This window comes from Phalangium opilio, unplaced genomic scaffold (genome assembly GCF_054372755.1).
Source record: "Phalangium opilio isolate 3A_F unplaced genomic scaffold, DU_Popi_V2 ptg000390l_1, whole genome shotgun sequence".
NCBI classification, from domain to species: Eukaryota; Metazoa; Arthropoda; class Arachnida; order Opiliones; family Phalangiidae; genus Phalangium; species Phalangium opilio.
The window spans coordinates 2,818,353-2,844,183 of NW_028324234.1; the positions used below are offsets into that span (position 1 = coordinate 2,818,353).

General features: G+C 40.2%; 2 protein-coding genes across 2 annotated transcripts; one reads left to right on the forward strand and one right to left on the reverse strand.

Moving 5' to 3' along the window:
- Positions 1–6,503: 6,503 nt before the first annotated feature.
- On the forward strand, positions 6,504–17,606 carry LOC149596198 (ATP-binding cassette sub-family C member 1-like). Its single transcript, XM_089861307.1, has 11 exons — positions 6,504–6,750; positions 7,335–7,425; positions 8,141–8,511; positions 9,802–9,969; positions 10,776–10,951; positions 11,458–11,563; positions 11,672–12,196; positions 14,167–14,366; positions 15,327–15,453; positions 16,656–17,425; positions 17,495–17,606. Exons 1-11 carry the CDS (start codon positions 6,625–6,627, stop codon positions 17,604–17,606), a joined length of 2,772 nt encoding a protein of 923 aa, XP_089717433.1. The 5' UTR covers positions 6,504–6,624.
- A 3,237-nt stretch (positions 17,607–20,843) lies between these two features.
- Positions 20,844–22,913, reverse strand: LOC149596199 (uncharacterized). Its single transcript, XM_089861308.1, has one exon. The coding sequence runs from the start codon at positions 22,911–22,913 to the stop codon at positions 20,844–20,846; it is 2,070 nt and encodes a 689-aa protein (XP_089717434.1).
- Positions 22,914–25,831: the final 2,918 nt, after the last annotated feature.

Below are 25,831 nucleotides of genomic sequence, written 5' to 3' on the forward strand. Positions count from 1 at the left end.
TTCACGATAATGAAGCATTCAGATTAGGGCATTTTGCATTCAAATATGATTGCACCAGCATTTAAACGAGAGCGTAGTTGGCGCTCAAATGTAAGAGTTTTCGGCGTTCATACGTAACTGTTTCGCGTTATAATATACACAGTATAAAAGAACATTCGAAATCGAATATTTCAGCGTTCACTACCTGGCCACTGTGGTGGTACGCATTAGCAATCAAATATGAACGCATAAAGTGGTATTCAATTGTTCACGTTAACGAAATTTTCATATTTGAACGCTAATATTGATATTAAAAAGTACACGCTTGTGAAGCATTCAGATTAGGTCATTTTAGCATTCAAATATGATTGCACTAGCATTTAAACGAGAGCTTTTTGGTGTTCAATCAAGAGCGTGTTTGGCGTTCAAACGAGAAAAAATTGCCGTTCATGCTTAACTGTTTCGCGTTGTAATAGGATTGGATTAAAATTCAAACGAGAACGATTTTTGTGTGATCTATTCACGCCATTTACAAATATTATTTGCCCATATAAAAACCTTAATTTAATCCTCTATTCACCAAATTTACCTCATTTCAGTACCTCATTTACAGCATTCCAAGTTGATTTGACTATGGTATTTCACCCCTTGCCTCCCACTGCTCCCACACAACCAAACACCCAGTCGGCCGACTAACGCCAAAATTTGCCCTTTCGGGAGAGAAACCGCTATTGGCTACGATGTGGCTAAAAAACCCAATTAAACGACCGTGGCCGTTCCTTCTCCAACGGGAGAAGTTTCTGTTAACTGGTTTCTTTCATATATCTTCTTTCTTAGATTGAGCTGATGAAGCTGAAGGACAACAGAATGAAAATGATGAGCGAAATCTTGACCGGAATCCGCGTCTTGAAGCTGTACGCCTGGGAGAGATCATTCCACAGAATCATTCTTGAAATCAGGAAGAAAGAAATTGCACTCATGAAGAAACAAGGAATCTTTACAGCTATAAATATGTTTATAACTGCAATCATACCGGTTTTGGTAAGAACGTAAAACATTTACAAGAAGTGGGTATTGTCAGAAGTCCATTAAATTAGCCTAGAAAGTAACTAAAAGCGAGGTTAGAGACTCCCCTCTCTTGAAGGGGCAACACATTCGCCACCTCGCGATAACGTTTCTCAGGTCTCCGGTTTATTTGCGACTCGTACGCCAAAATTTGCCCCATTGGGAGAGAAATAGCTATTGGCTGAAAATGAACGCTTGATCTCTAAAGGGACCGGAAAACGCCCTCCCCCCTCCCACTGTACAAACCGAGCCCTTTCTAGCATAGCAGGGGGATAGGGTGCCTTTCGGTCTTTTATGACTCTTCATAAACCTATTAATGAAAACAAGACGGCCCAAGGGCTCGTAATAGTAGCTACATCGTACGAGTGAATAGCCCCTCTATACCCTACCCTAATGAGTGGATAACCCCTCTCTACCTTACCCTAATGAGAGAATGGAGTTCTTTTTAAGCTAAAAACTAACGATAACGAAAGCGCAGGCGAAACCTCCGGTCACAACAACTACTACTACTATTTCGGCTCGGGTCAAACTAAGAGGCTATCGTATACTACGATGTGGCTAAAAAGAGAAAAAAAATTCAAAGACCCTTAAAAAAATCCGACCCCACAGATAAAAATTCAAAGTATCCGACCCCGCAGATTAAGAGGTACCTCACCCCACATCGCCCCGACATTTTAGAGATAAAACTTAAGGATAAAATCACGGATTTTCTATCAAGTCTCTATGGCTCAGTGGTAGAATGTCTTACTACTGCGTGAGCGACCCGGGTTCGAATCCCGGCTGCGATCTGAAAAATGTTTAATTAAAATTAAATCTCTAAACGAGCCCAGTTACCTTTATGGGTGGGTTGTGGTAATATAGAGTTCGAGATACAGCGTTCATGGGCTGAAGAAGTCATGCCCCGATCACGTGAAGAAAGATTGCTGACAGGATTGGGAAAGTGGAAAAACGAACCCCTCATCCACGGAGTTAAAAGCATCTCTTAACCCAGCATAGACGTATCCTATACCAGCTATTGTATTTGATTATTTCCTAGGCTAATTTAATGGATTCTGGTATTATTATCGATAATACACCGTTCCATTAATGGGGGTAGGAAAACCGTAATAGCATAAGTTTATAAGATATGTTCCATAAGTGTGTCACTGGTTAATGAGAGCTTGTCACGAAGTGACGTAGCCGAAACGTCATAGATTCTCGTAAAGCGACGCCTAGTGAGGCGCTGTCAAAGGCTAAGGACAGACTAATTAGGAAGATGGACTGCAAAACCGAGTGTAGTCAATTCTCGCCTCGTTTTCGAACTAGCTCTCAGTAAGTCTCTAGCATTACGAAGTATAGGAAGTGTCATACTTATGGAACATATCTTATAAACTTATGGTAATAGTCGACAAAGACCAAATAAAAGTATATAAATGGACTAGTCAATCTTCCGCTATTTTGTGGACGTGCACCGCGTTTCGGCTATCGGCAGTAGCAGACGGTTTTGTTTGGAAAAATTTAGAAAAGGGTTAATCGCTTAAGTGAAGTTTCAGCTTGCCGTTTCGCAACTTATAAAGGCGTATGATTTAAATGGCCACTAAAACAATGTAAATAACCACTAGATTTTGAAACCACTAATAGAATTTAATCTCCCGGTTGTCATAGCAACCACTTAAAAAAATTAATTCGCCCTTAATTTGCTCAATCACTAAAAAAATGGAATGAGACTTTAAAAAAAAAAATTAAATCTACCTTTAACCTAATCTCCCGGTTGTCATAGCAACCACTTAAAAAATTAATTTGCCCTTAATTTGCTCAATCACTAAAAAATGGAATAAGACTATAAAAAAAATTAAATCTACCTTTAACCTAATTCTCAACGCATTTTCTAATGCCAACAGCCAACTCATAATCGAAATGTCTTCGCAACTGACGAAGCTTCGATATGTCTCTGAATCAGAAGATGAATCGGTGCAGGAAGATAGTACTACAAAAACCGTAATAGCAAAACGAAAGTGTGCAAAATGGCGGCTAGTTAAAACTTTTACTGCAAGAGCCGATGCTGATGCCCATGTGTCTGCCGACTGGGCGAAACATCACACGAACAATTGCATCAGTTCAGTGACAGTGTACTACTACTGCAAGAATCATGGTGAAGCGTGTCCTGCTAAATCTAAATTGGTAATTCCAAGTAATATCGATTGTAAATTTGACTTTTATGAGTCCGAATCTACTCATCTCAATGCAAAATCTGACAAAAGTGGTTTAGAGAAAGAGTTGAAGAAAGAAATTCTTTCACTTGTGAATGTTGGTGTAACTAAACCAAATGCAATTCTTCGCGCACTTGCAGAGAAAGGAGATATTATTCCAAAAAAGTCAGATAATTAGCTTTTTAAGTTACGAAAAAAGAAAGAATGGTATTCCAGTTATTTATTTAAGCCAATTAATGAAATGGTGTGAAGCCAAAAGCCTGCTTCCAAACGGAACTGACGAACCTTACGTGGTGCAATACAAGTCCCATGTTGATGAAACTGATTATGATAACAATTACTTCCATGTTTTTGCTTCAACTCGAAGATTGCTAAGTTTAGCTCCATTATCAAAATCCTTGCAAGCTGATGCCACATACAAATTCAGCTGGGAAGGCTTTCCAGTTCTGGTTGTTGGAATTTCAGACAAAGATAAGCATTTTCATCCAATAGCCATAATGCTTTCTAGTCACGAAAGAACTGAGGACTTCCAATTCTGCTTTCAATCTTTGAAAAAGGGTGTGGAATCTACAATTCCCGATTGCAAGTATGAACCGGACACTATAATTGCTGACGCTTCGGAGGCAATTACAAATGGATTCAAAGTATGTTTTGGGCACAATATCCGCAGAGTTTACTGCTGGGCTCATACAAACAGGGCATATGAAAAGCACTTGAGTGCAATAAAGGAAAAGAAGTTTCAGAAGGAAATAAACGATGACATTCATTTACTTCAAATCTGCCCAACAGATGAGTCATTTGATTTAGGGACAGCACTGTTCCTGAAAAAGTGGGCGTCCGAAGATGGTGATGTTGCAACCTTTTTAGCCTATTTTAAGCAGACGTGGTTTACGGAGCATCGCTTTTGGTACGAAGGACATAGTTTAGGTTATCCGTCAACCAACAATGGGCTAGAGTCAATCAATCGTGTCATCAAGGACGAGGGCACCTTGAGACAAAGATTGCCATTAGGTACATAGTTAAGTTATGGGTTATTTTTAATGCATGATAAATCGATTATCTTTTTACAGGCACGTTCCTGGGAAATATGATGATGATTGTGAAGTCCTGGTCAACTGACCGAGACCCATCATATATTAACGCTAAAATCTTCAAAACAATGCCTACGTATAACTTGCACATAATGACCAGAGCGTATCAGTGGGTTCGTACGGCTCCCGTGGTGTTTGAAGACGAAGAAACTGACACAATTGATTGTTATGTCGCTGCAAGTCATCGAGCTTCTGTGACAGCAGAAGTTGTTAAATTACGCTCAAGACGATTCCGTAGCTTCGATGCGTTTAAGGAAAATTATTTGAATATTTATCTTATCAAGTTAAATTTGTTGACCTGGGAACATTCATCGTGTACTTGTGCTTTTTTTTAAAGAATTTTGCGTGTAAGCATATCTACGGACTTTCTGTAATGCGAAAACTTTGTATCTTTCCTGACACTGCTAAGCAAGTACCAATTGGCCAAAAACGTAAAAGAGGACGGCCTGAAAGAACGAAGAAAGCCCTTATTCGCCAGTAAAGTGGTGTGATTATTTTGAATAAAAACTAGAAATGTTTTTTTAACTATTAATGGTGAATTAATTTTTTTGGTGAATGCCCACGTTAAGGGCTAATTAATTTTTTTAAGTGGTTGCTATGACAACCGGGAGATCACATTATTTTAGTGGTAGTAAAATCTAGTGGTGAATTACATTGTTTAAGTGGGGGATTATATATAAGCGCTTATAAAGCCAAGACTAAACAGAGCTCGGCATTTTCTATCCATTATCCACAAATTGGTGGATAACCGATTATTTATAAACAAAGTTGTGGATTGTAATACGATTTAACATGTAAGATCTGTGGATAATTTTCGAGTATGTATAAAGATAAAATAACGTGGATAATGGATAGATAATGCCGAGCTCAAAGACTAAATGCGCTCAGTGCTTATAATCATGGAGATCGGTTTCCTATCAGAAACCGCACTAAAGGCCTGGCAGCCCGGTTGTATGAAAGCCCTACTTTCCCGAATAGAGTGGGGGAAAGCAATTTATGGAAAAAATGGAACGGAGTATTGGGGGCACGTAGAGGTGTGCCACATTTCAGGGGTGAGAGCAAATAGAAAGGAGAGTCGGAGAGACCAAATTCTTCGTCACCCCCCCCCCCCTTCAAAAACGTTACCAGTGCCAGTGGCTGTCTAAGACAGTGCGCCACATGCGCAGTCGGTGCAACGGAGAGGAAAAAAATCAGTTTGCTTACGTTTCCGCCAAAAAATCTTTTGAAATTTTATAACGGCTCAGATCTCGTTCTCGGATTTTGAGGCGAGAAAGGGATAACCTGATTGGCTTGATTTTGCCGTGCTCAGAACATATTTTACTCCAATAGTCAGACTCTAATCCAATCAGCAAAATAAAGATTTATTTTCGTCGCTCAACGACAGATGGTACTACAGTCAACTTTGTTAATCACGTGATCCTATCCCTTAGATGGAGACGAAAGCAAGCCAACTTGTTTTTTTGTTGGTTGGGTCTATTACGGCTGAGGCGTGAGCCTCTAGCCATATTTTCGTGTCTACCCTTTTTGAATTACCTTCTCAACGGATCACGTGACGTCTTACTCCTCGGCTGTGCGCCGAGATAGGTGCGCGTGAGAGCTATGTTGGCCGGCCGTTATAGTTACCTCCCTTCTATCTTTGACCTCAGACCACCTGACCTATGGACAGGCATCTGAATAGGGAGCTAGGTTTGCTTATCTAGAGCAACGCCTGACATTAGCGCTGTGGCGGCGGATGTTGGAAGTTTTTCACCAAACCCTAGTAAAACTAGCACCATTTGGTTTTTTGAGGAATAGAGGCCTCCAGTCACCAATAACTACATCTTATTATTGGCATTTTTAAATTAAATGTAATTAAAGTTTCGGTTAGGTTGTTTGAGTTGTCCCTAACACGTCTGAGCTAACACAAAGTCAACAATCGACAAGACTATGAGCCCCGGCTCAAAAATATCCCGAACCATTACAGGCGAATTTTTCTTTCAGGTCACGTGACATTTGGCGATAAATTTCGGCGGTCGGTAGACGCGTGAGGGCGCGTGCTACGCATTGCCACTTGTTACCGCGGATTTACATGGCTTTGCCTGTCCATGGGTTAGGTGGTCTGAGCTTTTGACTCTCCATCTTATTTGTGCTCACTGATTTCAGCGGTAAAATAAGAACGCGCGGGATGGAGTTGGTTTTACTGCCAGCACTTTTTGTTAAAGATTCATCTTCAGAGCATACACATTCTTTATCTCCATATTGATTTTAAGGTCCTACAGATATTGTTATTTAATATTCAGATTACTACACCGTGTTTCGCCATGTACGTGTTAATTGACGAAGCTAACGTTCTCACCTCGAGGAAAGCCTTCGTGTCCATTCAGTTGGTACGACTATTAGCGTCGTCAATGCTTACGTTTCCGGATTTAGTAAATACCCTAGTTTTGGTAAGAACTGTACGAGGGAAGGTTAAATGATAAATCTACTTTTATCTTCTTAGTTTCTATTAATCAAAAATTTTAAAGTTTCAGGTTTTTTTTTTAAAAAAAATATAACTATTTGGTGTGTTTTTGAGACATAATTTTGAATATTATCAAAAGTATATACGATATAACCTTTTTTGTGGTTGCCAGTTTGCCACCTTGTTATCGTTGCCATTAATGTAAGAAGAGCTCTCAGCCAATCACAAACAGTTTTAGATGCGTCATTTGATACGCCCAAAATACAAGAAACCGTAGGTACAGTTAATAGGATTAGACACGGGTGTGACATGGCACCCTTTCGCCTGCGTGATGGAGACTTTTAGTTTTAATATATATACTTTTGATATTATGTATTATTCGATTGTCATCGTCCTACTGTGAAAAAATGTTTTATAAGTTATGGTTGGCGTCATTAAATAACGGGATTAGTTTCATGTTGTATTACAAAACATTTTCCCAACAATGAATCGTCGAGGTTTTTCCTGTTGACCTTCCCTTTACTTAGAACATCTCAAAATGACACAAATCCGCAAAGTTATTCTTTTCAGACACACGTCTCGGTGAGAAGAATCGCAAACTTGTTGAGTCGTGGAGAAACCAAATATTACGTGCAGCATATGGCTAGCGACGCCCAATTTGGTATGTCAATTAATTAGCGCCTCGCAAAAACGAAGTGGATAACTTTAAGCTCAAAATTAATTGTGGTTAGAAGGTAGTGGCGCGAACTTGAGTGTGGAGAAAGACACAATTGAATGAACTTCCTCGGAACTTAACCCACCATTCCGGTATAAACAGAAAATATCCTCCAATTATAATCAGGCTTATTCCCATTTTGACCCGCTTTATACCGCAATAATTAATCTTTGAAGGAAACCTCGCAAACCAGGGATAAGGGAGGTGAGGTGGATTGGAAATAATGATGGGTGACCTGCGCCATCGTAACTCTCCCAGTGCACCTGGCGCACGCCTCTACCTTTAGTAGGCAATTGCTAAGTGCTTCCGCGTAGCGCCATTGTGTTTGTATGAGAACTCGCTTCTATATTTAAGGTAAAAAGACCATCCATCACAATTTCGTCCGGTACGACCCTACCTAACCAGTGAGGATGCTGGGAGGACTACGGTGCCGTAGGTGGGGGTACAGAGGCAATGCTATACGTATGGGGGTTTCCAATCCATTCCTCTCCCCTTCAAGCGCAAACTCTCAACTACCTCCTTATTTGGAAAATAAGCCAATCAATCTTTCGTTCTTAAAGTCGCTTTTAGATTGTTTTCAGAATTCAGATATATTTTGAACCCACAAATGGTCATTTTTGACGAATGTTAACAATAAATTTTATTTCCATGAAAATTTCAGCAATTGAGATCCAGAAGGGAACGTTTCATTGGAATCTGGAAGACCCGGCATCGGCGTCTCTTAGGGACATCAATTTGAAAGTGTCCCGCGGCTCGTTGGTGGCCGTGGTGGGTCCGGTGGGTTGTGGCAAGTCTTCCCTCTTGTCCGCTCTGGTTTCCGAGATGCTGAAGGTGGAGGGGGAGGTGAGAGTGGCCGGGAGAGTGGGATACGTCACTCAACAACCCTGGATACAAAACACCTCACTCAGACAAAATATTCTCTTCGTCGACGACATGGACCAAGAAAAATACAACAGCGTCATACGGGCTTGCGCCCTAAAACCGGATCTCGACCAGTTACCTGCTGACGACGAAACGGAGATCGGAGAAAGAGTACGCTTTATCACAAGGAGATTGTCTTCCTCTTTAAGTGTCCATAATTAGGTCTTTGGTGGAATGTCTCCTGCCTTTACGTTAGTGCCTAAACCTAGATTCCCACTCGACCGAAAAAAACCGGCGGAAATCACACAGCCAATGGTAGAAATTTTAACTTACGCCTGCGTCCGGCGGAAAACCGTTCACACTACGACTGAATTTTGAGTTTGGCGCTTGATATTTTTGGGTCACGTGACAGATTTTAGTTTTTTCCACAATATGTCTTTCAAACTCTGAATTGGTATCTTTGTCCCCTTGTCGCTTAGATCGTACAAGAAGGGATATTTTCTAACCTTCTCAGTAAAGTCTTCCTTCTTAATATCTTATCTCTTTTTACTTCCGTCAGTTGAATTTTTTTATCTTGGTGGCATGTTTCCGATAAGCCTTGGTCAACCACAAAAAAATGGCAACTATCAATCGATCTCGAATGTGGGTGCGCTCTTGAAATTTATGACGTTGTCAGTGGGATAATTTCATTGTCTGAGACGCTGGCGTAACGCCGAAGACGACCGAATAAAATGAAAACAATTTACGCCCGACCGGACGGAAATTCCGTGGGGCTCGGCGTAAAGATTTTTCGGTCGAACCCCTTTCTGCCGGGTTTCCGTCGTTTTTTCCGTCGAGTGGGAATCTAGCTTAAGAGAAATCAGGCGCGAAAAATACAATCTGAGAGATTTTAATTTCCCTAATGGCGCCGCCAAGCCACGAACAGATTAAGGGTGGTCAGTCTGACTATCTTGGGTGGAATTTTGAGTATAAATCTCTCTTTCTAGAGTGGGGTATGTCTCCCGCTATCTCAAATCTGCGTTTTTCACACGGCTTGCGCGGTACCTTTTCATTCCTTACGCGACTAATGATTTTACGTTTCAAAAAAAATTGTTATGATCAATGGCTTCTAAAAGACGTTTGAAAATAAGGATAAAACGTACGCGATTCATTGGAAGCAACGCCATAGCAGTGTTTCCATTCAGTGCAGCTTAACATGATTGCGCTATCAAGTCCTTAGATACGATAATAATCATGAAAGGTGTCGCGATCTCGCTTACTTAACTTAGAACAGTGGATCTTATCGTGAACATTCCCGATGTGCTCCTTCCATATAAGGTATCTTTCACCGGATGCTCTGGAAATAGACTGAATGTTATAATGAGTTTTACTCGAAAAACATGGCGTAGCGACGTTTTATTCATATTTCCATATATGGCTGCTTTAGTTAGTAGTTTGACGTTTACTAATTCTACATGGTAGGGTATCAACTTGAGTGGCGGTCAGAAGCAAAGGGTCAACGTGGCCAGAGCCATTTATCGCGATGACGATGTTTATCTCTTCGATGACCCCTTGGGCGCGGTTGACTCGCACGTGGCTAAACATCTCTTCAACGAAGTCATCGGACCAAAGGGATTTCTTCGAAATAAAGTAAATAACGCAACACCTATATTTGCTCTGAAAGCGCTAACAGATCATTATTGAGGTTTCAACATGTCGCTTCATTTAAATCCCAATAGTAGTTTGGTAGCTCCTTGCTCTCTTGACAATAGCAACTCAATTACTATTACAATTTGATCGCACAATTTTCGAGAATCATAGCCCATTTACGCACACTTTTTATGACCCATTTGCGCACAGTTTTTACATCAAAAATTTAGTTCACCATTTTTTACCATGACCCATTTCCGCACAGTTTGCCATAAAACATTTTTATTTTCTTGTTGATTAGGTTAGGTTCGGTTAGGGTTAGGTTTGGTTAGGTTCGGTTAGGGTTAGGTTTGGTTAGGTTCGGATAGGGTTAGGTTTGGTTCGATTAGGGTTAGGTTAGTTTGGGTAAGTCTATGCTACAATAGAGGCTTGCTATTAAACTTGTGATATGACCATTGCAATATCGATATAGAAAAGTGTATTGATAGACATACGAATTAAATAGAAGTGTTTTTGTTAAAAAATAAAAGTAAAAGTAGACCTAATTCCGTTTGTAAAAACTGCATTAAAAATATCTCTATGGCTAAATAGCATCGAAAAAGTCATCATCATAAAAAATCATAATTTGGCTATACTCGGTCCAATGGGCCAGCAGCATAATTTTCAGGGTTTTAAAATGTAATCAACAGTTTTATTTGCAAACTGTGTGGAGATGAGTTATGAAAAATTGTGCGGGAAATGGCTTAGGTTCTTAAGGTGTGAAAAATCGAACTATGTGGAAACGGGCGACTACCAATTTGTTACAGACGAGAATTTTGGTGACGCACAACTTGAGCTTCATCCGAGAAGTTGACGAAATCTTCTTCATGAACAACGGACAAATCATCGAGAGGGGAAACTATGACGAAATCATGAGTCGTCAGGGAATGGCCAGAGATTATTTCGCGCAACACATGAGCGACGAGAATAAAGAAGAACCGTCGTGAGTAAATTTAGACTTATATCTACACTTTCTGCAGCCAGTACATAAAGCGTAAAAACTGTTATAGAAATTAGCCATGTTTTCATGGTTAACTTTTCAAAATAACAGAGCGAGTTTCTTTGTGGAAAACCTCAATGTGAGGCGTGTACTCTCTATAGAGATAGCTCTTATTTAAAATTTTCTGAATTGATGCTTTCAAGTTTAACCATGGAGGCTGTATTGTAAGAAGAGCAGTAAGTTCTAGCAACGTGGCTTGACCGACTAGGTAGGAGTATCACAGGGTCAGGACCACATAATTTCAAATTGGAGATGCTATACAAGGTTACGGACCGCTTTTTGGAAAGTGGCTCTGGCAATGCTACGGAGCACGACCACCGACAGGGAATTGACCTTGAATTACCTCTAAGATTGTGATCGGCTAAAAACTGGCTCGCTTACTGATCCTGTTGCTCCATGGTTGAACACGCTAGTCTAATCTATAAATTTTAGTTATGCCATTTTTTTAGTACGTTAACTATCAAAGGTGAGAAATTTCCTCTTGCATCACATGGGAACGTCTCGGATGAAGATGAGGCGAAACTCGTGATTAAAGAGACGCTCAAAGAAGGAAACGTATGTGCTCTTCAATATACGACGAGAGTTTGGACTTTTCTTGGCTTATTGAGAACTAAAACTCTCAACACACATTTATATCGTGATAATGTTTTTGCGCATTTTCAGATATCCTTATCGCAATACAAACAATATTTTAAAGCGTTTGGTATAACATGGTGTGCGATCCTGCAAGTAATAGTCATCAGTGTTGTAGTCCATAATTTCGCGTCAGTGTACTGGCAGTCTTTGTGGTGCGCGGACTCCAAGGAAGATTATAAAGCAAACCCACAATTAAAGGCAACCCGTATAGCGATCTCTGTCTTTCTTGGTGTAACCCAAGCCTTTTCAACATTTCTGCACGTACTCGTCATCATCTTTGGCTGTCTACGAGCGGCAAAATATCTACATGGCAAAATGCTCGACAGCGTATCTCGTTCACCCATGTCTTTCTTCGACACGACCCCCGTTGGAAGGATACTCAATCGTTTCTCCCAAGATATCGACGCCCTCGACCAACAGTTACATGGAATCTTAAAACTAAGCACTTGGGGCTTGATATTTTTAGTTGTTTATCCGTTAGGAATTGCAATATTTTTACCATTATTCATAATTCCCTGCATTGTAGTTGTCGTTGGATACCTTTTACTTCAGGTAGGAGCTTTATTTCAGGCTCGGTAAGTAATTATTAAGTGTCACTCTTAATTGTTAATTGTCGTGTTGAAACACGCAATTCGTATCGGGTCAGGGATAGCCATTTTTCAACTTTAATTATTGATTGCCGGTCAAACTTCTTCAAATGCAGGCCCCTAGAGGTCCTATAATACCTAAGAACATTAAACTCAGATGGACTAGAATGATTGGCTAAAACGCCTATCTTCAAACTTCAGCGCGTATCGTCGCCCTTAGCGGAAGAGTCCCGAAACTTTCCAAAGCATTGATCATGTGACCTTTATTATGTCGCCTGCTCTGTTGAATTTTTATGATTGTACGGTCTAGGTACGGTTAGGTTTTTCCGAGGGGGAAGACACTTGAGAACTCAGGTGTACAATATGACTTGAACTCAATGCAATGTCAAAGCTGAACTCTTGAGTTCCGAAGGATTTGAACTCGATGCACTGTCAAAGCTGAACTCTGAGTTCCGATGGATTTGAACTCAATGCACTGTCAAAGCTGAACTCTTTTGAACTCAGGTGTACACAGAGATCTAGAGCGTCTACCCCCTCGGGTTTTTCCTCTCTGTTTCTAAGCCTTTTATGTTCGTTTTCGTATAAGTAATTTAAAGGATTAGTTTGGGTATTTCAGATGCCAAGCAAAAGGTGCGCTTTCGGAGTTTGTAAAAATGATCAACGTTAGGCATTAATTTCTACAAAATACCAAACCCCAAATATCAACTTTCTAAAATTGAACCTAGCATAGACTTTCGAGCTTCAACGGGCCTAATGTCGTCTGCTATTTCACGCGCCTGTTTGTTTGATTAGAAATAGTTTCAATATTGGTCGCGGCGTGGCGCTAGAGAGACGCTTCCCACAAGGAACCACCCACCCTATCTCCATTCCAGTCCATCTCTGTTTAATGGTCTTAGATAATGCTTATAAAATCCTGTAATTTTTAAAATGTCCTATAAAAGAATATATTTTTGCAAAAACGTCCTATAAAGTCCTATCAAGAAGCGATATCTAGTTTACTAGGGAGAAGGTATATGGTGCCTAAGTATTCGCGCGCCATAGTCCCAATCCCCCTTTCAAAATACAGGGGGGACGTAAAAGGAGGCCTGGTATTTCGCCTCTCCTCAGTCGGAAAATACGTAACTTTCGTTATTCGCGTCGAGCTGATGTGAGTTTTCAAGAACCAATGAGATGCAGTTTGTAATTTAGAGGCCAGGATTAACCCCGGACCTACGTTTGGACTAGAGATAAAGCTAGAAATGTAGGGAATTTAGACCTTCTCTCTAGTAAACTAGATATCGCTTCTTGGTCCAATATTTTTAAGTATTTTATCGATATAAACCCACCGAACCAGTAAACCTGAATTTTTGTGCCTTAATCCGTACTATTTCAGTATAAATTTCAAACGTTTACTTTGCATGTAAGCGCTGAAAGCTTTTGATTTAGCTGCTGTTGCCAGATTGGATGTAAAATTGGGGTAGTTATTATGTAGGTTGCCATTATTACATTATTTGCTATTTTCAAGTTGAAATAAAAGTTTTATTTCGCTTAATGCATCTTTAAAAAGAACGAAATTAATATTTAAGTGTCCTATATAATCCTATAATTCTGAAAAAAAAGTCCTATAAAATCCTATATTTTTATGAAAAAAATACCTATAATTCCTATAAATATTTTCAAAATTCGGCTGGGGCCCCGCAAATGAGACTATTGAAAAAGAGATAACATTAATCATTTTTAAAGAGATAACATTAATAATTTTTAGTCAGCTTTATTAAGCGACGGGAAAATGGCCTTGGCGCCACGACTGTACTAATTGAAATTTTGAACCGCTCAAAGTGTTCTGCACTGATATGATTTATTGCAATAGTGTAGAAATCGCGCACGTCTTACCAGCGGCATGCTTGCGCAAACTCCCAACTTTTCAAACGGAAGATTTTCCTATATCTTTGGCAGCGTTTCTTGATGTCGAGCAATCGTCAATTCAAACGGATAACAAGCTTGAGAAATTCATTCTTGTTTTCGCACGTGGGTGGATCTGTAGCTGGCAGCACTGTCATCAGAGCATGTGACGCCGAGGAGAACTTTGAAGGACACTTCCTCAAACTGATCGACGAATGCACTTCCGCTAACTACATGATGAACATGGCGCAAAGGTAATATTGCGAGGGATCGGACGTTTTTATAAAAAGTGTACGGGATTTCGAAATCCAATTTGATTTCAAAATTCTATAATATCCAAATAATTTCGTCGAATTTTGACGTTTTTCTCGTGATTGCGTCGGATTTTGACGTTTTACTCGTGATTGCGTCGGATTTTGCTATTTTTTCCCGTGATTTCGACGGATTTTGCGATATTTCCCTTGATTTCGTTGGATTTTGAGGTATAGACCAATTCGAAAATTACATTCAGAGAATCATTCTTCCAGCCCTGGCAAGTCGCCATTCTGAATAATTTCGCTCACGCCAGGAGACATCGCTAGAGGCATGACCGGCTTTGCTAGCCTCTCACATGCAGGGCCGAAAATAAGAAAAATTTCTTATAGGACGTGAGTCCAGTGACCCCCTGTTTAACTGGAACATTTAAAGGACATCATACATTGGTGTGTGCAAAAATAGTGTCGCTTCTCCATGTGCAGTGAAGCTATAAAAACTTCGGAAAATTTATTGGTCAAACTGTCCAGTGACCCCCTTAGCTTTTTAAAAATTATGGAACATTTTCAAGTTTTATTGGACAATGTCCAGTGTTCTGTGCTTATTCCGGCCCTGCTCACATGCAGTGAGCTTGGGCTGCCTCTAGTGGTGTGGAAATTATTCAGAATGGCGGCTTACCCATGGAAATTTCTTTCTCTTCATATTGGAATTGGTCTATTTCCCTTGATTTCCACGGATTTTGAGATTTTACTCGTGATTTCGTCGAATTTTGTGATTTTTTTTATTTTGGATTTCTCGAAATTGGTTATGGATTTCGCGATTTTTTTTTTGACTGATTTTGTGATTTCGTTATTGATTTCGGGTTTAATTTTAAGCTTTGGGTTGAAAGAGCTGTTTATGCAAAACAATGCGAGAATTCCAAGTCGCTACTCATTTCTCAATAAAATTCAATTTCTTTCCAGATGGTTGACAGTACGCTACAATATCTTGGGCAATTTCTTGATGTTTTGTACCGCAATTTTCGTAATTTTGAGCAAAGGGACTCTGTCAGCTGATTTTGTAGGATTGGTCTTAGCTAATGCCGATCGGGTAAGCGCCGTCAATGAAAAGCTTTTCCATAAGCAAACATGTCTTCTGGTTTTTCGATTAACTCTTGATACTAGCTTGATAGTGAAACGTCGCTGAAGCTGGACATCTATTTACTAAAATAACAAAGAGCGTATCGAAATGGAATTGTATGCGAGGGTTTGAATTGGAGGTTGATATAGCGAAGAGAAACAAAATATCAGTGTATCTAGTTTAGCGACGATATCAGTTTAGATTAGGTTAGTTACACCTAATATTACCGTTCTTGTGTTTTTTTTTTCGTAAAGAATAGAAGATGGTTAAAGGGAGGGTGAAGTAGAAAATCAAGTGATTTTTCATCTGTTCTTCTGCTAATTATAAGACCAGTCAGCATAGTGAAACATTCAGTTAATACTTCCGAATGATTTTAAAATTCAAATTAGGTTCATATGTAAGGATAATTTTAAATAAGGACCTCCGACCAATCACGTAACGCCCTGCCTTCTTGTTAACAAAATTCTCGTAGCATTCTCAATTGTCTCGCGCCACGATTGTCACGTCGCGCGCAGATTTTATCAAATCTCAGGATATATTTCATTCGACACGGAACGTGCCACGAGAATTTTGTTAATAAAAAGGCGGGGCGTTACGCGATTGGTCAGAGGTTCTTATTTTAAATTATCCTTAAAATTTGAATTTAATTTGAATTTTAAAATCATTCGGAAGTGTTTCCTGAATGTTTTACAATGCAGACTGGTCTTGTAATTAGAAGAAGAATCGATAAAAATCATTTGATTTTGTACTTCAAACTCCCTTTAAGCGCCATTCTGCTACGTGTCCAAGAAAACATTTACTTGTCATTTTATGACGTGTGATTGACAACCATTTTTACTTGTCCAGGAGACAATGACGTCATGTAATGGTATTATAAACTCACGTGTAATACTTGCGGGAAGGGGTTTAAGAAATTTGGGAAACGGGTATGACCTGGCACCCTATCCCCTACTTGTTTCGACAGATTTTGTTTTAATATATATAATTTTGGTGATAAACCATTAGTTCTTATATTCAAGTCGTTATCAAGGTCTTATGTATGAAAGATATTATATTCTTCAATAAGAATTTCCACTGTGTGTTTAAAAGTAACTGCGCATACTTTTCTGTCACGTGGAACAATTATTTATTTTCTACAAATAAATTACTAATTTTATATATCGATCTCACAGCTTCTACAGGTGATCAAAGGGTTTATCGCTGGCATAACGGGTTTGGAATCAAATGTCGTCTCCGTTGAAAGAGTTGACGAATACTGTCGTTTGGAATCCGAGGCCGAGTGGGAGAAACCAGAATCTCAACCACCAGCTGACTGGCCTCAACGAGGACAAATCATATTCCAGGACTACAGCACTAGGTATCGAGAAGAATTGGATTTGGTCTTGAAGGACATAGATGTGAGGATCGAAGCCGGAGAGAAAGTGGGCGTGGTGGGGCGGACAGGCGCGGGAAAGTCGTCGCTGACGCTGGCACTTTTCCGTCTCATCGAGGGGGTGTGTGGTCAGATCATCATAGACGGAGTGAAAGTGAAGGAATTGGGCTTGTCTGATTTGAGATCACGGCTGACCATCATCCCCCAAGAGCCCGTCCTCTTCTCGGGCACGCTCAGACTCAACCTGGATCCTTTTGGACAAAAAGATGACCAGCGACTGTGGGCTGCCCTGGAACACTCGCACCTGAAGCCCTTTGTGGCGTCACTCGAGCAGGGACTGGATCACCCAGTGACCGAAGGGGGGCAGAATCTGAGCGTTGGTCAGCGTCAGTTGGTCTGCTTGACTCGTGCCTTGTTGAGGAACACCAAAATTCTGATCTTGGACGAAGCGACGGCGTCTGTTGACATGGACACGGACGATCTCATTCAAGAAACCATCAAGAAGGAATTCGCCAACTCTACCATCATCACCATCGCACACAGAATAAACACGATCTTGGACTACGACAAGTTAGTTTACCTACCTATAAAACCGGCTTGAAAAGATTCGCTAATTTGTTGTCATTTAACTCTTCATAGGGTGATGGTTATTGATCAGGGCCGAATTACGGAATTCGACTCTCCACATGCGCTCTTGGAGAATGAGCGATCAATGTTCTACGATTTGGCCAAAGATGCCAATATACTCTAGATCACCTTTTTTTAAACTTAATGTTTTATAAACTACTAGTCTCTTATTCTATATTATTATTACCAGAAGTAGGATAAGGGACTAGAAGTAAATAGCACTTGCATTGGTAATATATCCTGGCACTACCACTGGTGAACAAATTTGAGGATTTTATGCCGCCTCCATCGCACCTACACTAGAGAGAAAAAAAATTGGTCGAGTTCCAAAATCATTTTCCTACCCCCTTCCCCTCAACCTAAAGTCGCGGAACACAGACGCGGGTGCTTGAATCTAGTTCGGCCGTCTACCGCCGCGAGCGTCTCACGTTTTTGGAGGGAAAATTCAAAAACCGCTACCAGAGGGACAGCCGTTGGTGTTTTATCAAGAATATTCACTTTCGCTAACTTGCCAAGTGAAGAATTTGGTTACCGCGATACTTATCCTACTTTGTTATTATTAAACACTCCATAAAGTTCCATGTTAATTATATGGAATCGTTTTAAATATTATGAAAGACTCACTTTGTTTTTCTTACTTTCTTTTGGGGGTGGGGGTTACAAGTTTGCTCTCAGCTGAACAGATGTCTAAGCGAAATGGATTGTGGAATGTAAGAGATGGGAGTTCATAACACGTCAGTATTTATACATATCCACGGATTATCTATCCTTGTAAGACGACCACTCAGATCCCATGTTATTTGACACTTTCCACTCAGTTTGACCCCAATTTAGGGCAGATTAATCAAAACACCATTTATATATGTGGATTTCAGTCCAATAAACCGCTGCCTACGTTAATCAAGGCCTGTGCGCGGTAATTTCTAAGGGGGTGACTTTTAAGAAACGGGACTTCTTATTTTCTCTCTATTTTAGCGTGAGGTGGCATTACGAGCTGGACCGAAGTAAGGGAACATTTATAAGTTTGAAAATAATAGGGAAATAATTTTGAATGGGGCACCCATAAATATAATAATTCCTAAAACTAGCTGATTTTAATTTTTCAATGATAAAAGTATTTAAAATGAAAGAAACCATAAAAATTCCAATTTTATTATCTTTATAACGAATTCTCAAAACATAAAAATGCGGTTCTATTTTGTTTATTTCTAAAAATTATCATATTGGGATTTAAATTTATAGCTTACTTATTAATTATCAAGCCGATATTTGCTGCCGCTCTACCAAGGCCCTCTCTCTCAAAGTTCTGAAAAAATTCTTTTTGAAACACGCGCAAAGATGAACATTTCAAATTCCTTAAGTCCCGCTCGCAGCCAGTAGCGTCGCTAGGGTTTGAAATTGGGGGGGGGGGGGCTAAATCTGGGCAAACTATTTTAAAGTTATTATAAGAACTTAATATAAACAAGATGACCCAAGGGCTGGGACTTAATAGTATGCCACATCGTTATCTATTTAATTAGCACATAAATAAAAAAAATTCAAAGACCCTAACCAAAAAATCAGAAGTGTCCGACCCCACAGTGGTAGCGTGTCTTACTGCTGCGCCAGCCAGCCGGGTTCAATTCCCGGGTGCGATGTGAAAAATGTTTTAGTTAAAATAAAATCTCTAACTGAGCTCAGCTACCACTATTGGTTCCATTTAAGCTAAAATCTGACGATAACGAAAGCGAAAACCCCGGCCAGTACTACTACGGCTCGGATCAAACTTCAAACTAAGAGCCTATCGTATACTACGATGTGGCTAAAAATTCCATAATGGGTTCTTTGGAAAATGTGTAGACCTTTAAAACTATCCGTAAAGGACCCCGCACGTTTAACGATGAAAATGGGTTTCGGTTAATTTTTTCCAAACTTCGGTACCAGATAGAATAGTTTATGCTGATCAATGTTTCAATGAGACGAAACGTTCTCTGACGTACGGTTCGCTTTGCACGTGTCGTCAAAGTTCATATTTTCTATAAAACATAATAGCTTAAAATTAACTATTTATTAAATAAAACGCCTGTTTATGAGGTTTTTAAAGCTAGAGGACACAAATAATGTACTTACGAAGCTTAGAAGAAAGTCACCGGTTATTTGTGGTACTTAAAAGCGACGATTTCTTGCGTTAAAGCAGTTTTCCAATATTTTCATAATTATACTATATCGAAGCTTTCTAATTAGCATTAAGGCAATCGGAAGAAGCATCCCTGCAGGGGCCATAGAGATTTAGAGAGAAGGAGTTCTTGGTTTCTTCGTTTCACTTGAAAACTGTAAATGCCGGTTGAAGATGACACAAAAGGGAGCTGTGTTTAGTAAGCTAACGAAATGGTTATCGATAGGTTCGCCACAAAGGATATAAATCCATATCTGCAATAATATGCAGAAGAGGCGACTGGCAAATCAGAGATCTTTAAAGCGTTTGAGACGAATAGCCAAACAATGCTGTAATTAAGATGTAGGTCTTGCTATGAGAAAGCTATTATACGTACTTAACCTCGCGTCTTGCAATGTCGGGGTGCTTGTTTATAGCGAGTCCCCTCGCCTCTCGCTTTTCGGGGTGCTTGATTATAGCGAGTCCCCTCGCCTCTCGCTTTTCGGGGTGCTTGATTATAGCGAGTCCCCTCGCCTCTCGCTTTTCGGGGTGCTTGATTATAGCGAGTCCCCTCGCCTCTCGCTTTTCGGGGTGCTTGATTATAGCGAGTCCCCTCGCCTCTCGCTTTTCGGGGTGCTTGATTATAGCGAGTCCCCTCGCCTCTCGCTTTTCGGGGTGCTTGATTATAGCGAGTCCCCTCGCCTCTCGCTTTTCGGGGTGCTTGATTATAGCGAGTCCCCTCGCCTCTCGCTTTTCGGGGTGCTTGATTATAGCGAGTCCCCTCGCCTCTCGCTTTTCGGGGTGCTTGATTATAGCGAGTCCCCTCGCCTCTCGCTTTTCGGGGTGCTTGATTATAGCGAGTCCCCTCGCCTCTCGCTTTTCGGGGTGCTTGATTATAGCGAGTCCCCTCGCCTCTCGCTTTTCGGGGTGCTTGATTTTAGCGAGTCCCCTCGCCTCTCGCTTTTCGGGGTGCTTGATTATAGCGAGTCCCCTCGCCTCTCGCTTTTCGGGGTGCTTGATTATAGCGAGTCCCCTCGCCTCTCGCTTTTCGGGGTGCTTGATTATAGCGAGTCCCCTCGCCTCTCGCTTTTCGGGGTGCTTGATTTTAGCGAGTCCCCTCGCCTCTCGCTTTTCGGGGTGCTTGATTATAGCGAGTCCCCTCGCCTCTCGCTTTTCGGGGTTTTTGTTTCAAGCGGTTTCCATAGAAAGTGGCTTTGGATTTTGATGTTAAACGTCAACAACGTCGATGTCATCATTGACGTTTTGAGGCAATGGTCTATTTGCCGCATCCATGACAGTCTGTAACAGGGAAGTCCATGGATATTTAACCCTGTTTTCCTGTCTTGCAAAACCCAAATACCAAAGAACACTCGCTACGTGCGCGCATGTACCTAGCGTTCGAGCACCCGATTTACACGTGCAATAGTATCCTATTATTGGTTGTCTATTTACGATATCTTCAGCCTCGTTATCGTCATCATCTAGAACGTTATAGGCTATCCAGAGCTGATACTTAGTAGCGTTTCTAAATCGAGAATAAACCCTCACTCGCAGAAAACCAGGCTCGTCTACAAGTTCGTCATACTCAAAGACGTCATTTGCATCCCTTTGCATTTTGTCTTGAATATAGGATGGTGCTAGGTGTATTTGATATACTCCTACGGTCAGATCTCTCAAATATTCCAATGTGAGGTGCGGGAAATGAGGATCAATATTTGCTTGTAAACGACCCCACCTTCCGTTTCTTCTATGTAGATTTTCAGCTTCTACTCGAGCTTGAACAATATTTGCCTCCCGTGACTTCAAAAGAATTTCTTGAGCCTTTTCGACCGTTGCATCTTGCATATGGACAGGATCATGGTACTTGTTAATGAGAGCACCGGCAATTCGGTAAAAATCTCCAAGATGAAGGGCGTGCATGAAATTAATTGTATCGTCAAAGAACTTGAAGATTTGTTTTATATGCACATTTCTTGCTTCTACTATCCAACGTGTTTTCGTCACCAAGCGCGCTTCATTAGCTTCTTCCGTCGAAAATTGTCTTTGATTTGGTCGTAAAAATGGTGGCATTTTGCTCGCAATTCCTAATCTCTCGAGGAATGGTAAAACATCCCTGTAGCCTCTGTCAACTATGAAGATGTCTCCTTCATCAAACCATTCTCGGATTTGTGAAGCGTCTCTTTGATATTCGTTTCGCAGGAGGTTCGCATCGTTGTTACGTGAGTCAGAAAAATACGGCCCTTGAATATCTAAAATATAGCCATCTGGAGCCACTATTAATACTGGCTTGAGCACATGACGACCCTTATGCGTACTATACGATTGCCTTAGAACTCTAAAGTTGGAACTCTTATTTATGTAGCTGTACGTTCCATCTATATATGCAATGGCCCTTGGTGTTTCAGGGTCTGGATTATACAACTCATTAGCGAATGCTGATACATGCTGTTCAATGTATTGGTCCCTCGTTATAGCGTTAAAACCGATATATCGAGGAACAAAGGTTTGCATTAAGGATTTTCGAACCTTCGCGATAGTCAAACTGGTATTTTGCCGAGAAGAGTAATTGAATATGACGGTTAAAAAGTCGTCAGACAAGCCTTGACGTAATTTGCACAAAAACACTAGAAGGTCTTTTTTGCTTATATGACGTTGAAACGCACCTTCATCCAATGGATGACATAAAGCATATAAATCCCGGAACTGTTCTCTTGTGAGAGCTGACAAAGATGTAAATTCCTCATCGGAAAAACTATTTTCGTCGTGGAATTTAAAATCAGCTCGTTTGTTGGCTGTTTTCCTCAGACCTTCAAGAAATACGTGCAGTTGCTCCCCGCGGAATACAAATGGTCGGTTTATGAATCTTAAACCTTGAATCAAATATGGGAACAGGTACCCCCTTTCATCCAAATGTATTGCGCAACACCTCGTGTTTTCTGATATATATACATTCCTAGACAAATATACATCAATTCTACTATCCATAGAGAGGCGTTGAATATTTTGGTCGGCGTTACAAATTAAACACGTATTATTGGCTGTTTGTGTCAAGACATTTAGTCTCACAGACGAAGGATTGGTTTCAATGTCTCGGATTTCTTGATTAATTGATCTGTTGCAATTAAAACATATGCGTGTTGCATCTGTTACCTCTAGCGCAGGTCGTTCAAGATTTTCTCGCCTTGCAATACTAATAAGGCGTTTCACATTATTATCTTCTCCAAATATGCGCACCATTTGCCTCAAGTTAAAAACCCCATTGCAAATATAGCACCGGCCCTGGTTTCTATTAGCCATAATCAATAATACGAGAAACGTATAGCGTGATTGTGATATAAATAATAAATCAATTATGAATTGTGATTATTAGGTGAAATAATTATATGAAATACAATATAATATAATATATAAAGGGAAGAGAAACTGTTCTGTTTCCCCTAGGCTACTGTGAAGCTAGTTCTGGCTTAGCAAAGACTCAGGTAGTAGTTAGATAAAACTCATGTTTATTAGTCCGAAACCCAGACAACTCTGAAAAATGTATATTACATTCGTCGTAAAGAAACCTAGTATAAATTATACGATAGGTCAAAAATATACATAGATAAGATTACTCTTAGTTGTGTTTTTTTAACATAGTGATTAGCTAAAAAATACTGAAGATGATTTTTAACTATCAATACAGAAACAGAAATTGTACTGATTCATTCACAAACAGCATTAAAATGAATCATCCGTTTTCGGGCTCGAGAACCAAGCTTGATTGAAAAGTATATTAAGACCTTTGTACCCTACCAGTTTTGTTTCATTGCCCTTGACTGGCTGTTTAAAAAACTAGATTTTTTAAGTGAAGAAAGGTTGAGGCGCCAAGTTTGGTAGGGTACAAAGGGGGTACCTGTTCCCATATTTGATTCAAGGTTTAAGATTCATAAACCGACCATTTGTATTCCGCGGGGAGCAACTGCACGTATTTCTTGAAGGTCTGAGGAAAACAGCCAACAAACGAGCTGATTTTAAATTCCACGACGAAAATAGTTTTTCCGATGAGGAAACGTGCAGTTGCTCCCCGCGGAATACAAATGGTCGGTTTATGAATCTTAAACCTTGAATCAAATATGGGAAAAGGTACCCCCTTTGTACCCTACCAAACTTGGCGCCTCAACCATTCTTCACTTAAAAAATCTAGTTTTTTAAACAGCCAGTCAAGGGCAATGAAACAAAACTGGTAGGGTACAAAGGTCTTAATATACTTTTCAATCAAGCTTGGTTCTCGAGCCCGAAAACGGATGATTCATTTTAATGCTGTTTGTGAATGAATCAGTACAATTGCCGTTTCTGTATTGATAGTTAAAAATCATCTTCAGTATTTTTTAGCTAATCACTATGTTAAAAAAACACAACTAAGAGTAATCTTATCTATGTATATTTTTGACCTATCGTATAATTTATACTAGGTTTCTTTACGACGAATGTAATATACATTTTTCAGAGTTGTCTGGGTTTCGGACTAAGGGCTATGCGTGCTCCTATGCGTGTTTTGCAGTGGAAGCAAGCGGATGCAACTTCTTTAAATGGGCTAATTAACCATGCACCTTGGCATCTTGCCTTTGGTGGAAATATTAATGAAAGTTGGGATTTTTGGTCGGATTTATTTTGGTCTTGTGTGGAAGACGCTATTCCCTCAAAGATGGTTTATTCAAGAAGGTCTAGGCAGCCTTGGATTTCTGGAAACATTGTTCACCTCGCCAATCTCAAGCGAACTTTGTTCAAAATATACAGATCAAAACCAACTAGTGTCAATAGATACAAATATAGAAGAGTTTGTAACAGGATTAAAGCTAAAACTCGTTCGAATTACAAAGATTATGTTAATGGCTTGTCCTCTCAGCTCAAAACGGAACCTAAAACATTTTGGAAATTCGTTGCACAAAAAACTAAAATCCCAATTCCTAACTTTATGAATATTGATAGTACGCCTATCACTGACGCGCAAACGATTGCGTCAATGTTCAATTCTTTTTTTCAGTCTTGTTTTACTAAGTCCAGTTCTTTTTTAACGGACAATGAGTTTAACAACACTGCTGATGCTGACTTTATCTTTACTCCCAGTTTGGTGGCTGCGGCTATTGCGCGCCTTAAGTCTAGCTCTTCAGCTGGTCCTGATGGCGTGTCCTCTAAATTAATTAAGTTGTGTGCTACGAGTATTGCAGAACCTTTGTCAGATTTTTTCAACTACTCTTATAGATTGGGTAAACTCCCTTTAGCCTGGAAAAGAGTTAATGTGGTTCCCCTTTTTAAAGGTAGCTCCCTCAGTAGGTCCGAGCTGGCCTCTTATAGGCCAATCTCTCTCTCATCGGTATTTTGTAAGGTAATGGAGTCAATAATAAGTGATCAAATTGGAAGTTATTGCTCTGAAAATGAGATCCTTCCGCAACGTCAATTTGGGTTCCGCAAGGGGTTCAGTTGCTCAACGCAACTAGTTCAAGCCTTTCACTCTTGGGCCTCTATCTTAGACAAAAGAAACCCGCCCGACGTACATGTGGTCATTTTCGATTGGAAAAAAGCCTTTGATTCGGTACCTCATGATAGACTGGTGATGAAACTTAAAGTCTTGGGAATTAAGGGGAATACTTTACGTTGGGTAGCTGATTTTCTTAGGGAAAGGACACAGCGTGTAGTTTATCAGGGTAAATCCTCCTGTTTTCTTCCTGTTACCTCTGGAGTCCCTCAGGGTTCAATACTTGGTCCGCTACTTTTTAACCTATATGCACATGACCTACCACATAATATATCCCCGCATAGCACTCTTTGGCAGTACGCGGACGATTCTTTTTTATCTCGTGCGGTTACTTGCCAACAGGATTCCCTTAATTTACAAAGGGACATTGATGCAATCGTTGATTGGGGCACGGTTAATCTTTTGAACTTGAATATTAAAAAATGCTCCTATATTATTTTCACTAGAAGGAGACAAGTAATTAATTTTGACTATAGGATAAGTGACACTGTCTTGCCTCGTGTTTTTAATTGTAAATTACTAGGTATTATTTTTACGAGTGACCTTAAATGGGCGAATCATGTTTTTTACATAACTGCGAAAGCCCGTCGTATTTCGGGTATGATACGCAGAATTTTTGGCCGTTCCAAGGCTAGTTTGATTTCATTTAACGCTCTTGTTATACCTTTACTGCAATACGGGGTCGAGGTATGGTCACCCT